Source organism: Trichechus manatus, unplaced genomic scaffold, assembly GCF_000243295.1.
Source record: "Trichechus manatus latirostris isolate Lorelei unplaced genomic scaffold, TriManLat1.0 scaffold00249, whole genome shotgun sequence".
Taxonomy (NCBI): domain Eukaryota; kingdom Metazoa; phylum Chordata; class Mammalia; order Sirenia; family Trichechidae; genus Trichechus; species Trichechus manatus.
The window spans coordinates 246147-259219 of NW_004444185.1; the positions used below are offsets into that span (position 1 = coordinate 246147).

The 13073-nt window shown below is 45.0% G+C and overlaps 1 protein-coding gene across 1 annotated transcript in view; it reads right to left on the reverse strand.

Moving 5' to 3' along the window:
* Nucleotides 1-12092, reverse strand: part of SAG (S-antigen visual arrestin) — a 39496-nt gene extending 27404 nt beyond the window's left edge. Inside the window, exons 1-5 of the mRNA XM_004389476.2 lie at nucleotides 11996-12092; nucleotides 9582-9642; nucleotides 4986-5030; nucleotides 2552-2745; nucleotides 430-489 (exon numbers count right to left, since the gene is read on the reverse strand). Coding sequence (XP_004389533.1) covers nucleotides 430-489; nucleotides 2552-2745; nucleotides 4986-5030; nucleotides 9582-9642; nucleotides 11996-12070 — 435 coding nt within the window. The 5' untranslated portion in view covers nucleotides 12071-12092. The remainder of the gene's footprint in view (nucleotides 1-429; nucleotides 490-2551; nucleotides 2746-4985; nucleotides 5031-9581; nucleotides 9643-11995) is intronic.
* Nucleotides 12093-13073: the final 981 nt, after the last annotated feature.

Below are 13073 nucleotides of genomic sequence, written 5' to 3' on the forward strand. Positions count from 1 at the left end.
GGAGGCTCTTCCCAGGAGGAGCCTGGCCTTCCCCTCTCTTCCTGTGAGACACCTTCCTGGAACACCCTGAACAAACATCCCCACCAACTACCACCGTCCGCTCACAAGCCTTTGTTCCCTAGAGCACCCATCGGCATCTGCCGTGCTACGTTCCTTGTTTGTTTGTTTTTATCTGTTGCTCTACATTAACTTGTGAGATCCACGAGGGTGGGGAGCCTAGTGTTTTGTTCACAAGGCTGGTCGCGGCTAAGAATTATAAAGACAAGGGATAGACTCCCGATGGTTCATCATAACTGGTCTCTCTCCTGCTGTGTATGTGTGAAATTTTCTTTGATGAAAAGTTATTTTTAAAAGTTTATTGAAGGAAGGAAGGAAGAGACAGAGGGAGGGCGGGAGGAAGGAATCCATTGCACTTCACCTTTAACTAACCTTTCCCACATCTTGTGGAGCTGGCTGCAACATCACTGAGCAGGGCAGATAGTCAGGAAACTGTGGGAAGAAACAAGAAAACCATTTCTTTCAGAAATGCACAAAAATTGGAAAACGTAGATGATGAACAAGCCAAAGAAAGACATCCACCCAACACCCAGAGTCATGTTGTTAACATAACCTTCCAAAATTTTCCCACGTGCACATATACACACAAATATGTGTATATGTGTGTGTATGTGTTCTAGAAAAGGAATCCCATGATGACCCTGTGCTGGTTTAATCATTTCACCAACCTTAACTCTCTTCAGGGGACCCTGGTGTCACAGTGGTTAAGCATTTGGCTGCTAACCGAAAGGTCAGAGGTTCGAATCCACCAGCCACTCCTTGGAAACCCTATGGGGCAGTTCTACTCTGTCCTATAGGGTTGCTATAAGTTGGAATTGACTCGATGGCAATGATTTTGGTTTGGTTGTTTGGTTTGACTCTCTTCAGAGGAGCCCTGGTGGCACAGTGGTTAAATGCTTGGCTGCTAACCAAAAGGTCGGTGGTTTCAAACCCACCAGCCACTCCATGCAAGAAAGACGTGGCAGTCTGCTTCTGTAAAGATTACAGCCTTGGAAACCCTATGGGGCAGCTCTACTCTGTCCTATAGGGTCACCATGAGTCAGGATTGACTCGACGGCAGCAGGTTTGGTTTGGTTTTGGTGGCCCTCTTCAGCATGCATTCTGAGCATTTTTCCACGTCATGAAATAGAGTCCTGCACCATCCCTTTTTGGACTTCCAGAACACCACCTTCAATTTAACCAGTCCTCTGTGTTGGCTGCTTAGGTAGTTTGTACTTTTTTTGCCATTTTAGACAATGCTGCAGTGGATATCTTTCTTCATACACTTCTGTACCCTTTTGTCCAATTAATTCCGGAAGATAAATTCCTGGAGATGGAATTGCCAAGTCAAAAGCGTATCCTAAGATTTCTGGTATGTACTGCCATGTTGTCTCAAGTCCACATCAGTTTACATTCCCAGTACCAGCACAGGGGGGAGCCCAGGGCTGGACAACTTTTTTTTTTCTTTCCTTTCAAGATTATTTGTATTTTCCCTTTCAGTAGAATAACACAGCCTTTAGTGTAACTATACAAGTTGTTAGTTGATGTTGAGTTGGCGCCGACTCATGGCAACCTTATGTGTAACAGAACGAAACATTGCCTGGTCTCGTGCACTATACATTGAAGTAACGTATCTTCCATGTCCCTATCGACCATTGAGAAGCTCCCTTTTCTAATTAATTCTTTTTGGAAAATTAATCTTCAGGACCATGAAACTTTGTTGTTGTTAGTTGCTGTTGAGTCGATTCCGATTCATGGTGATTCCATGCGTGCAGAGTTAGAACTGTGATCCGTAGGGTTTCCAAGCTTCTGATCGTTGAAGCAGATCGCGCCTCTGGATGGGTTCGAACCACCCACCTCTCGGCTTGTAGTTCAGTGCTTAGCCATTTGCACCACCCAGGAACTCCATATAACTTTTGAAGAGTATATAATTTTGAGACAAACAAATATCCTAGTAAAGAGGGTAGCAGAGCTTTCCCCATATCGAGTTCATGCGTAAGACTTCAGAGAGCATGCGTTCTGGCACCATTGGTAGCCAGGTTTCACCTGAGGAGACGCGGACCTCAAGAGAGATGAAGTGATTTATCCACCCTGATCCTCTGAGTGTTGACAGCCATCTTGTTTCTCCCAGATTTCCTGTCCCACAGGGCACCTTTCCTGTTCAGAGCTCCTCAGAGCTTCCGAGGGGTATGCCTGTGTGCTTTCTTTTTATAGCTGAGTAAGCAAAGGAATGACACATGCACATATAATTTGGTGATCAGATGAAGGAAATATTTAAACAGTTGGTTGAAATGGTTCCTTCAAAGACTGAGAGGCTATTTTCAAGGACTTAAAAACAGACAATCATAGACTGTGCAATCTAGAATTTCCTTCAAGGGTGCAATTTAAAGGCCCACAAACGTGAAGTGATTACTCCGTCCCCTTTCCTCTGCTCTCATTCACATCATAAGGGATTGTGGGCTGGGGTAGGAGGGCTGGAGAGGTGGAGGGGCAGGGGAGAGGAATGCATGCTCACCGTGAGCAGAAAGGGGTAGGTGTTGGCCCCCAGCTTCTTGACCAGACTCTCCTGCAGTTTTGTGGGGGCATTCGCAGCCCCCACAGGAGGGTACACCTGGACCCGAGAGAAATACAGGTCCCTGCGGAAGCTCAGGCCAATCACGTCGATGTCTTCCTGGCCATAGCGGAAGGCGCAAGTCAGAGAGACATAAACTGGGAAGAAGATAAGAGAAGGTTGGGCCTTGAAACGTCAGACTCCCCTCCCCGTTCGTCGTCATGGCACCCGTTGCCACTAGACTGAGTGTGCAGAAGGGTAACCCGCTCACACCCTCACTCAGGGGCTTCCAACCTTCAGCATCTAGAAGAGATGGGATTTGAGAGAACCATACTACCCAGCTGGGCTACACGTTTTTGGAAATTGGCACTTTCCCTAGGGTTTGTGTTAATTCCTTTAAAGGGGAGCATCAGAGGATTGGGACGCATCTTCCTTCTAACCACATTATTTGGTGAGGGTGGTGGGGTATCTGTGGACAGAGAACATGGTACCCACCCCTTGTTGCACTGTTTCCTCCATCTTACCCTCCATTCTCTTGGCCTACCAGCTCAGGGATTTCAAGGAGGCTTTGAAACAGTGCTGGGTTCTGGAGAGAGGCTTTCTGGATGGAGTTGAGGGTGAAGGTGAGGAACAGAGGGGAACACTGCTTGGAGGCAAAATAGATCTAGGTGAGAGCTGGACTTCAGGCTAAGAGTGGAGCTAGGATGGGGTTGGAGTCCCTGCATAGTACAAATGGTTAAGGCACTTGGCTACTAACCCAAAGGCTGGTGGTTTGAGTCCACCCAGAGGAGCCTCAGAGGAAAGACCTGGCAACCTACTTCCAAAAAACGAGCTATTGAAAACCCTATGGAGCACAGTTCTACTCTGACACACATGGGGTTGCCATGAGTCAGAACTGACTTAACAGCAATGAGTACTGGGAGTTATGGACCATAGGGAAGAGATGAAATCAAATCAGGGAAGGTTGGAGTTACGTCCCTCTTTTCACATTGCTCTGAAACATATTAGACATTCTCTAACTCACCACTTCTGAAAATTCAATTCAAATCAACAGACTTAAATTGTGCCCTAAGTGAACCAAAAGAATCATAGGAAAGTTCGGGATGCGTGTTTGGGTGATGGACTGTTTATAAGTAACTACCTTTAATGTTGGAGTCCCTGGGTGGCGTAAATAATTGACGTGCTCATCCGCTAACCGGAAGGTTGGAGGTTCGAGTCCACCCAGAGGTGCCTCAGAAGAAAGTCCTGGCAATCTGCTTCCAAAAAATCAGCCATGGAGAACCCTATGGAGCACAGTTCTACTCTGACACACATGGGGTCACCATGAATTGGAGCCAGCAACTGGTGTGCTTTGGTTTATCTTCAATGTCGTAAATGTAACGACATGAAGCACGTTATTCATGGATGCATGTTGGAAGTGGCCCCTCCAAGTACTTGGTACTCTTGGTTGAGGACTTCATATCTGTATCTGCCCCACACCCCTGAGCTCAGAAGAAGCTGCGGTCACTTGCCCCCATCTTCACTGATGTTAGAAAGAGGGAGGTGCCCCAGGGACCTGGTTTTATGCTTGTCCTCACCAGGAGTGGCGCTCTTAGGAGAAGGTGACTTCTCTAGCCCAGGACAGAGATTTCAGGGCTCAAATCAGCCTCTCCTCCATGCTATGGAGCAGCAGTTACTCAGTGAGAGACCACAGAGGGGGCGATTTTGGCCCTACTTCTGCCCTGAACCCCTTGGAGCTGTTGCCCACACCTGACATTCCCCCTTGGGCGTATTCAGGGTTGTGAACAATTCTTTATGGTTGTCGGTAGCAACCACTCAAAAAAGCATCTTAAGCATTGGTCTGAGTCACGGTGAAATTCTCATCAGGACAACTTGATTTGGCTCTGGTTTTGTTTACGTAACTGTTATTAGTGAAGAACTGCTTGCCATACACATTGCAACTGCCGGCAGTCTTCTAGGGCGTTGGCATGCTGTGGTTCAGAACCACTGCAGTAAGCATAAAAATACATTCTGGTTTTTACTTCCCCTGCCTCCTGCAGGCTCGATTTCCCCCTTTTAGGGTAAGACCCCCACAGGAGACCTCCTTCTGGATTTGCCCCTCAGTGGGGGACTGCATAATATAGAGGCGAGGATACAGTCCCCATCCCCTCATTACTTATCCTGCCACTTTGGACAAACACTTCTCTGAGTCTTCACTTGCTGTACAAACGGGACAGTGAGCTCTGGCATGAACAGGACCGTGTGGTGAGGCTTATCCAAGGGAATGTGGGTGAACGGGCAACAAGACGCTGGCTGCCCTCCCTTCCCTCTGGACCAGGCGCTTCTGCTTCCGAAGCCTGGGTCCAGGACCAGCAGTGGACTAGAGTTTACTTCACCAGTACACGAATCTCTGCCTCACCTTTCTTCCCCTTGACGAGCTCAGGATCAATCAACACAACTCCATCTAAAACCAGAAGGGGGAGAGAATGATGAGTGGGGAGCAGATCAAAGAAACCAGGTGCCTCCTGAAGACACTATATATATTTTTAATTGCACATGTAATCCACTTCATTATAGGACAATTAGAAATTCAAGTTAAGCAAAGAGAAAACAAAGTCACCCAAATCCAATACCTAAAGATAGCCATTGTCAAGATACTAGAGCAGAATTTTTTCCCAGGTGTATATACACTTAATTATATAAATGTTTCATACCAAAAAAAAAAAATGAGCATCTACTATACACGCTGTTCAGTTAACTGCTTTTGTCACTCAACTATACTTTGCCAGGTGTCTCTGGGTAGTGCAAACGCCTAATGCGCTTGGCTGCTAACTGAAAGGTTGGAGGCTCTAGTCCACCCAGAGGCACCTTAGATGAAAGGCCTGGCAATCTACTTCTGAAAAATCAGCCACTGAAAACCCTGTGGATCACAAAAGGACAAATATTGTATGGCACCACTTTTATAAAAAATCAGGAATAGGTATACACACAGAAAGCATCATTCTTTGATGGTTACCAGAACTAGGGGGGAGGGGAAGGGGAAATTCCTCTCTGGATAGTGGACACTGGTTATTTTTGGTGATGGGAAAGACGATACCCAATGTGGGTGAAGTCTGCACAAGTTGTCCAAGGTAAATGAAGACACTAAGAAGTACATAAGAGTAAGCAACAATTTTGGTGAATACTATAACAAACACATTCGCAACTAAAATAACAACCAATAAAATATATGTGCGGTTACAAAGGTAGACATGTATGCATATACAAGTATAGGAAGACACATGTAAATATAGGATTATGCATGTACAGGCGAACCTGCAGGCACATGTATATACATGGTTATGTGTGCTGCATGTATATTTATAATAGAGCACATAGCAGGCAGAGTTAAGGAAACGTCCTAGACATATCCAGTCGTCTCATGGGACTGAGTAATTGGGTTTGAAGGCACAGGACCACAGTCTTGAAGGACATCTGGGTCAACTGGCATAACATAGTTCACTCTAGATTGGTGAGTAGCGTCTGGGGTCTTAAAAGCTTGGGAGCAGCCATCTAAGATACAACTACGGGTCTCTTCCCGTTGGTAGCAAAGGAGAGTGAAGGCAACCAAATACTCAAGGAAGATATTAGTCCTCAGGACTAATGGTCTGAGAGAACCTCAGCCTCTTCTAGCCTGAGACCAGAACTCCACGGTGCTCGGCTACCACTGCCAACCATTCTGACCAGGGACACAGTAGGAGGTCCCGGTTAGAATGGGAGAAAAACGTAGAACAAGGTCCCCCCGTTAGAATGTGAAAAAAATGTGGAATAAAACTCAAATTCCTAAAAAAGACGAGACTTACTGGACCGATAGAGACTAGAGGAAACCCTAGACTATTGCCCTAAGATACCCTTTGAACTTGGAACTGAAGCCGCTCTCGGAGGTCACTTTTCAGCCAAATAATAGACTGGCTTATAAAATAACCACCATCACCTGTGAATACTGTGCCCCCTTAAATTAATCAGCCACAAGAGACCAAATAGTCAACATTTACCCTAAAACAAAGATGAGACGCTAAGGAGGGCAGGGAAGCTGGATTAACAGAAACAGAACAAAAAGAATGGAAATAATGAGAATGTTGACACATGTGAAGAACGTAACCAGTGTCATGGAACAAGTTGTATAAAAATTGTTAAATGGGAACCTAATTTGCTATGTAAACTTTCACCTAAAACACAATAAAATATTTTTTTAAAAAAAGCAGATCGATGCAGAAACAGAAAAAAAAAAATCCCCTATGGAGCCTAGTTCTAGTCTAACGCACACGGGGTTTCCATGAGCCAGAGTTGACTAAAGTGGAGCCCTGGTGGCACAGTGGTTAAGAGCTTGGCTGGTAACCAAAAGGTCGGCAGTCTGAATCCACCAGCTGCTCCTGGGAAACTCTATGGCGCAGTTCTACTCTGTCCTATAGGGTCACTATGAGTCAGAATCCACGCAGTGGTTTTTTTTTTTTGGTATATGTTGCAAAGGTGTATATGCACACACACACGTGTATACCTACACACACACATATGCATGTGTATATATAATAATAATATATACTAATCATTTTAATGGCTACATATTATTCCATTGCATGGATGTAACATAAATTATTTAATCAATCTCTCGTTGTTAGGGTACTTAGGTTGTTTCCAATTTTTTTCCCATTATAATTAACATTCAGTGAACATCTTTGTAGATAGAGCTTTACATCTATCCATTATTTTCTTTTATTTTATTGTGGCAAAATATATATAACATAAAATTGGCCATTTCAACCATTATTACGTGTACAATTCAGTGACATTACATTCACACCACATGCAACCATCACCGCTGTCTATCCGAAACCTTTTCATTACCCCAAACAGAAACTCAGTACCTATCAAGCAATACTGATCCATGAGTTTTAGAAAATATAGAATTGGATTTGGCCTTTGATAACGTGCTGCCAAATGACCTTCTAGAAAGGGCTTTGCGAAGGGACAACATTCATCCTCGGTGCCCAAGATTGCCAGGCTTCCTACACTCTTGTATTGTTTAACTTATTATATTGAAATAGTTACAGAGTCACAAGAAGCTGTAAATATAGTACAGAGAGGTGCCATGTGGCCTTCACCCAGTTTCTTTTGACGGTAACATTTTACATAATTGTAGTACAATATCCAAACCAGGAAGCTGACATTGGTACAAAGTGTAATTAACTCTAAGTAATTTTATGACTGTGTAGACTTTGTAACCACCAGCGCAATCACGACACAGAATTAGTCCATCGCCCCCAAGCTCTCCCTTGGGCCACCCCTTTATGGTCACACCCCCATCCCTCCTCCCCACTGTCCCTAGCACCCGGCAACCACTAATATGTTTTCCACCTCTGTAATTTTGTCCCCTTGAGAACGCTATATAAATGGAATCATCCAGTATGTGACCTTTTCAGACTGGCTTTTACGACTCAGCACAACCCCCACGCGTCTGCCAGTTTGTCGTTCTGTGGGGGCTTATGTGTTGCTGTGATGCTGGAAGCTATGACACCGGTATTCAAATACCAGCAGCGTTACCCATGGCGGATAGGTTTCAGCTGAGCTTCCAGATTAAGACAGACTAGGAAGAAGGACCTGGCAGTTTAGTTCTGAAAAGAGTTAGCCAGTGAAAACCTTATCAATAGCAGCGGAACATTGTCTGATATAGCACCAGGAGATGAGCCCCTCAGGTTGGAAGGTAATTAAAATACGACTGGGGACAGAGCGGCTGCAAAAAAGGGCTCGAGTATAGCAATGATTGTGAGAATGGCACAGGACTGGGCAGTGTTTCGTTCTGTTGTACAAGGGTCACTATGAGTTGGAACCCACTCGACGGCACCTAACAACAACAACAACTCAGTATAAAGTCCTTGAGATCCATAAATTTTTGTGTGTATCAAGAGCTGAGTAGTATCCGTGATAACATGAGATACTGGTGGTTCAATGGTAGAATTCTCACCTTCTGTATAGGAGACCCAGGTTTGATTCCCAACCAATGCATCCCATGTGCAACCACCACCCATCTGTCAGTGAACATTTGTGTGTTGCTATGATGCTGAACTGGCTTCAGCAAAACTTCCAGACTAAGATGAGGACGAAAGGACTGGCTATCTTCTTCTGAAAATCAGCCAATGAAAACTCTGTGGATCACAATGGTCTTATCTGCCACCGATCATGCGGATGGCTCAGGGCTGGGTAGCACTTTGTTTATTGTGCAGGGGTCACCGTGAGTCAGGGGTCTACTCGACAGCAGCTAACCACAACGACCAATTCCATGGCGTGGATGACCACTGTTTGTTTAACCTTTCACCCTTTGAGGGACATGTTGGTTGTTTTCAGTTTGGGGCTGTTATAAATAAAGCTGCTATAAACAATTGTGGAAAAATTTTTGTGTCTGAACGTAAATGCCCAGGAGTGCAACTGCTGGGCTGTGTGGTAGTTGTACGTTTAATTTTTTAAGAAATTGCCGAATTATTTTCCAGAGTGGATTTACCATTTTACATTTGCACCAGCAATGTATGAGTGATCCAGTATTTAGTATTGTCACTTTTTTAAAATTTTAGCCATCCTGATAACGTGTGTCATGATACCTCATGGTGGTTTTAATTTGTATTTTCCTGATGTCTAATGACGTGGAGCGTCTCTTCTTGCGCTTATTTGCCATCTGTATATCCTCTTCGATGAAATGTCTCTTCACGTCTCTTGCTCATTTTCTCACCGGATTGTGGGTTTTATTTTACTGTTGAGTTTTGAGAATTCTTTATACACCTAGATACTAATCCCTTGTCTCCCCCATGCTGTTTAAAATGATTTTAAATCAGCCAGTGGCATCCCACTGATATTCTAATTTGCGTTTCTTGGATTAGATTACTCGTGAGGCCAGTTTTTGAAAATACAAAACTAACAGACAGTTGTCTAATGAATTAAAACAACAACAAATCGGCATTAACGTTTCACTCCATACTCAACTTACCCACAGGTTCTACTTGGTTGACATGGTCTACGTAGTCTCTCTTCCCCAGGTAGATTGTCACCTGTAAAGAGAACAGGTGTGGATTCCAGGTGATCCAAGAACTCTAAGCTAAACTGTTCATGTTAAAAATCAGAAACAACCCAAATATCTTGGTTAGTCCTGAGCAGAGGAGCCACCCGGCTCTGCAGCGGTAGGGGGAGAAGGTAGAGTCTAACAAGGAGTGCTCCATTCTTGGCCTCATACATCTGTCTTTCTGGTTCCCTTACCTCTTTTCTGCCCCCAAGGAATTCTTCCCTCCCTTTGGGATGGTCAGGAGCTTCCTGTCCTCCCCACCCTTTCCCATGGAGCCCAGGTCTGATATCAACCAGGTATATTTGTTGAATTAACTGATAATACATTATTGGAAAGTTATACCTATGAAAATGAGGCTCCTACCAGCCATTTGCATGTTAAGCCTTTTCTCTCTGGCTGTGGAATGAAAGGTTTTCCCTCGTTGTTAAAAGAATACTGGTCTGAGCAAACAGGCATGAGTTCGGGAGGAGACCCTGAAATCCCACCACGTGCACTTCCGTGCAGGTAAACCTGCATCCATTCTCTGAGGACGGCTGGGAAGTGCGAAAAAGCAAGTGTTAATGCTGGGTACCAGTGGGCCATACCAGTTGCCGTTGAGTCAACCCCAACTCATGGTGACCCCATGTATGTCACAGTAGAACTGTGTACCATAGGGTTCTCAATGACCGATTTTTTCAGAAGATCACCAGGCCTTCTTCTGAGGTGACTCTGGGTGGACTCAAGCCTCCAACCTTTTGCTTAGCAGCTGAGCATGTTATCCGTTTGAACCCGCAGGGATAAAAACCAAACAAGACACAGTACCGCATGGGCCTTTGAAGTTCTTACTCTTTGGCTGGGAGCCAGACAAGAGAACTGATGGTGGTGGCCCATTGAGGGAAAACCCCAGGGCAGAGGTAGGCTGGACCCAGACCTTTGGGAGGATGGTGAGGAGGGAAGGAGAGAGGAAGGCTGTTAGAGGAGTCCCTACCTGGGCTGAGAGCTGAAGGACAGAGGAGCCAGATGATGGGGATGGTAGTGGAGGGGTGGACAACCAAAAAAGGGAGCAACGTATACAAAGCACAGAGCCAAGACAATGCTCCTGAGGCAGTCGATGGTTCCATCTGCAGGTGAATGACCAGCAAATGGAGATGTAGGCTGATGTCAGAAGATGTCTTGTAGGACCTGACCTTAAAGATCTCAGCAGATGTTGAAGGATTGTAAACAGAGGGAAAGACCTGCAATTACATAGCATTTGGAGCACTGCTCATGTGCTGGGGCCAAGCTAAGCACTGGGACTGCATTATTCCATTTAATCCTCACAACAACTCCAACTCCATGGGATAGGGATTAACCCCATTTTACAGAAGAGAAAACTGAGACTCTGAACACATCAGCAGCAACGTGGAGAATGGATGGGCTAGGAGAAGCCAGTTAGGCAGTTGGGTTGGAGAGGCAGGATTGAAGAGTGAGCAGGAGGGGTGTTTTCTTCTTTTTCAAGAAGGTTTGGCTGTGAACGATGGAGAAAGATAAGGAGGTTGCTAGAAATGGGACAGGATTAAGGGAAGTTTTTTTTTTTTTTTTTCTCTTTTTTTTGTATTGTACTTTAGGTGAAGGTTTACAGAACAAATAGTTTCTCATAAGGGACGTTTTTGCTGTTGTCTTTTTCAAGACGCATGAGGCTGGCAGTTGTTTTTATGCTCAGGGAAAGTATTGGTAGAGAGGGAGAGGGTGAAGGTGCAGCCTGTATAGGGAAGGACTGATGGCTGAGGACCAGAGGAGGCGGTAAACCGTGAGGTCCAGGAGGAAGTAGAGTGGTGAATCCCGGATGGGAGCAAGGGCACCTCTGCTGCTGCAACTGGAAGAGCAAGTGTTATGGGTTGAATCGTGTCCCCCAAAATAATATGTTCAAGTCTTAATCCCCTAAAACCTGTGGATGTGAACTTATTTGGAAATAGCATCTTTGCAGATATCATTGGTTAACATGATGTCATTCTGGAGTAGGGTGGGCCCTCTCCAACATGACGGGTATCTTTATAAGAAAGACAGACGCAGAAGGAAGACAGCCGTGTGAAGATAGAGGCTGAGATTGGAGCGATGCTCCTACAAGCCAAGGAGCACCTGGAGCCACCAGAAGCTGGAAGAGGGAAGGAAGGATCCTCCGCTAGAGCCTTCGGAGACAGTATGGCCTGCTGACACCTTGATTTCTGACTTTCAGCCTCAGAACTGTGAGAGAATAAACTTCTATTGTTTTAAGCCATCCAGTTCGTGGTACTTTGTTATGGCGGCCGAGGAAACAATAGAGGAGAATATCCGTTGTCTTTCCCACACTCTGCCATTAAGCCACTCACTCTTGTGCCACTTACCGACTTGTCCCGAGAGACCTTCTTGAAGATGACATGGTTTTGTGTAGACTTACTCGTCTTCCCACTGGCTGCCATGTTTTCTGTCCCTGGCAACTTCCTTCACCTTGGGAGGGACGACAGGTGTCAGAGTGTTGGGAAAAGATAAAAAGATGCTAAATATAAAGTCGAGAACATTCTGGGTGTAAGACCTACTCATGAGATGCTATACCTGCATTGAACATGTCCTTCTACCTGCCTCAACCCCCAGGTTTGACTGAATAAGGTCTTCATTTAGTTTGGATTTTACTGTGGTATGCTTTTAAAAAATATGTATATATGCTTTTTTTTTCTTGGTAAGCCTCAAACATTTCTTAGTAAACCTCCTCAGGAAGTCCAGCTAGATTCAAGTCAGAAGGTTTTACTTTCTGACGAACCTCTGATGAATTCACATTTGTCGTTGTTCCTTGCCGTTGAGTTGGCTAACGACTCACAGTGACCCTATACACAACAGAATAAAAGGTTACCCGGACCCAAGCCATCCCCATGATCGGTTGTGGATCCAACCGCTGTGATCCACAGGGTTTTCAGTGGCTGATTTTTGGAAGTAGATCACCAGACCTTTCTTCCTAGTCTTTCCTGGACTAGCTAGCTGCTCCGCTGAAACCTGTGCAACATCATAGCAACAGACAAGCTTCTACTGACGAATGGTGGATGCGCGTGTGGTGCGTTGCCGGGGACTCAAACCTGGGTCTCCCAAATGGAAGGCAAGAATTCTACCACTGAACTAGCATTGCCCTCAACTTCACAGTTACCCAGGTTAAATGTAAAATTCTATCATTACAGTGTCTTATGGCAATTAAATAGAAAAAGTTTTGGAAAACCACAAGATAAACACTTCCAAATACACGAAATCCCCAAATGTTCTGTTCAGCCATGTTTTCTTTTCTTGCTCTCTCTCACCGCTCCCCAGCTCCACAGACAACTGACAGACTGTCTTAGCTGCCTGGAATTAAATGTACTTAGAGGTTCCTTCACAGGCAAAGTCTTGTACTCACAGAGGTGACACTGGAACAGACTGACTACCTGGAAAAGCCCATTA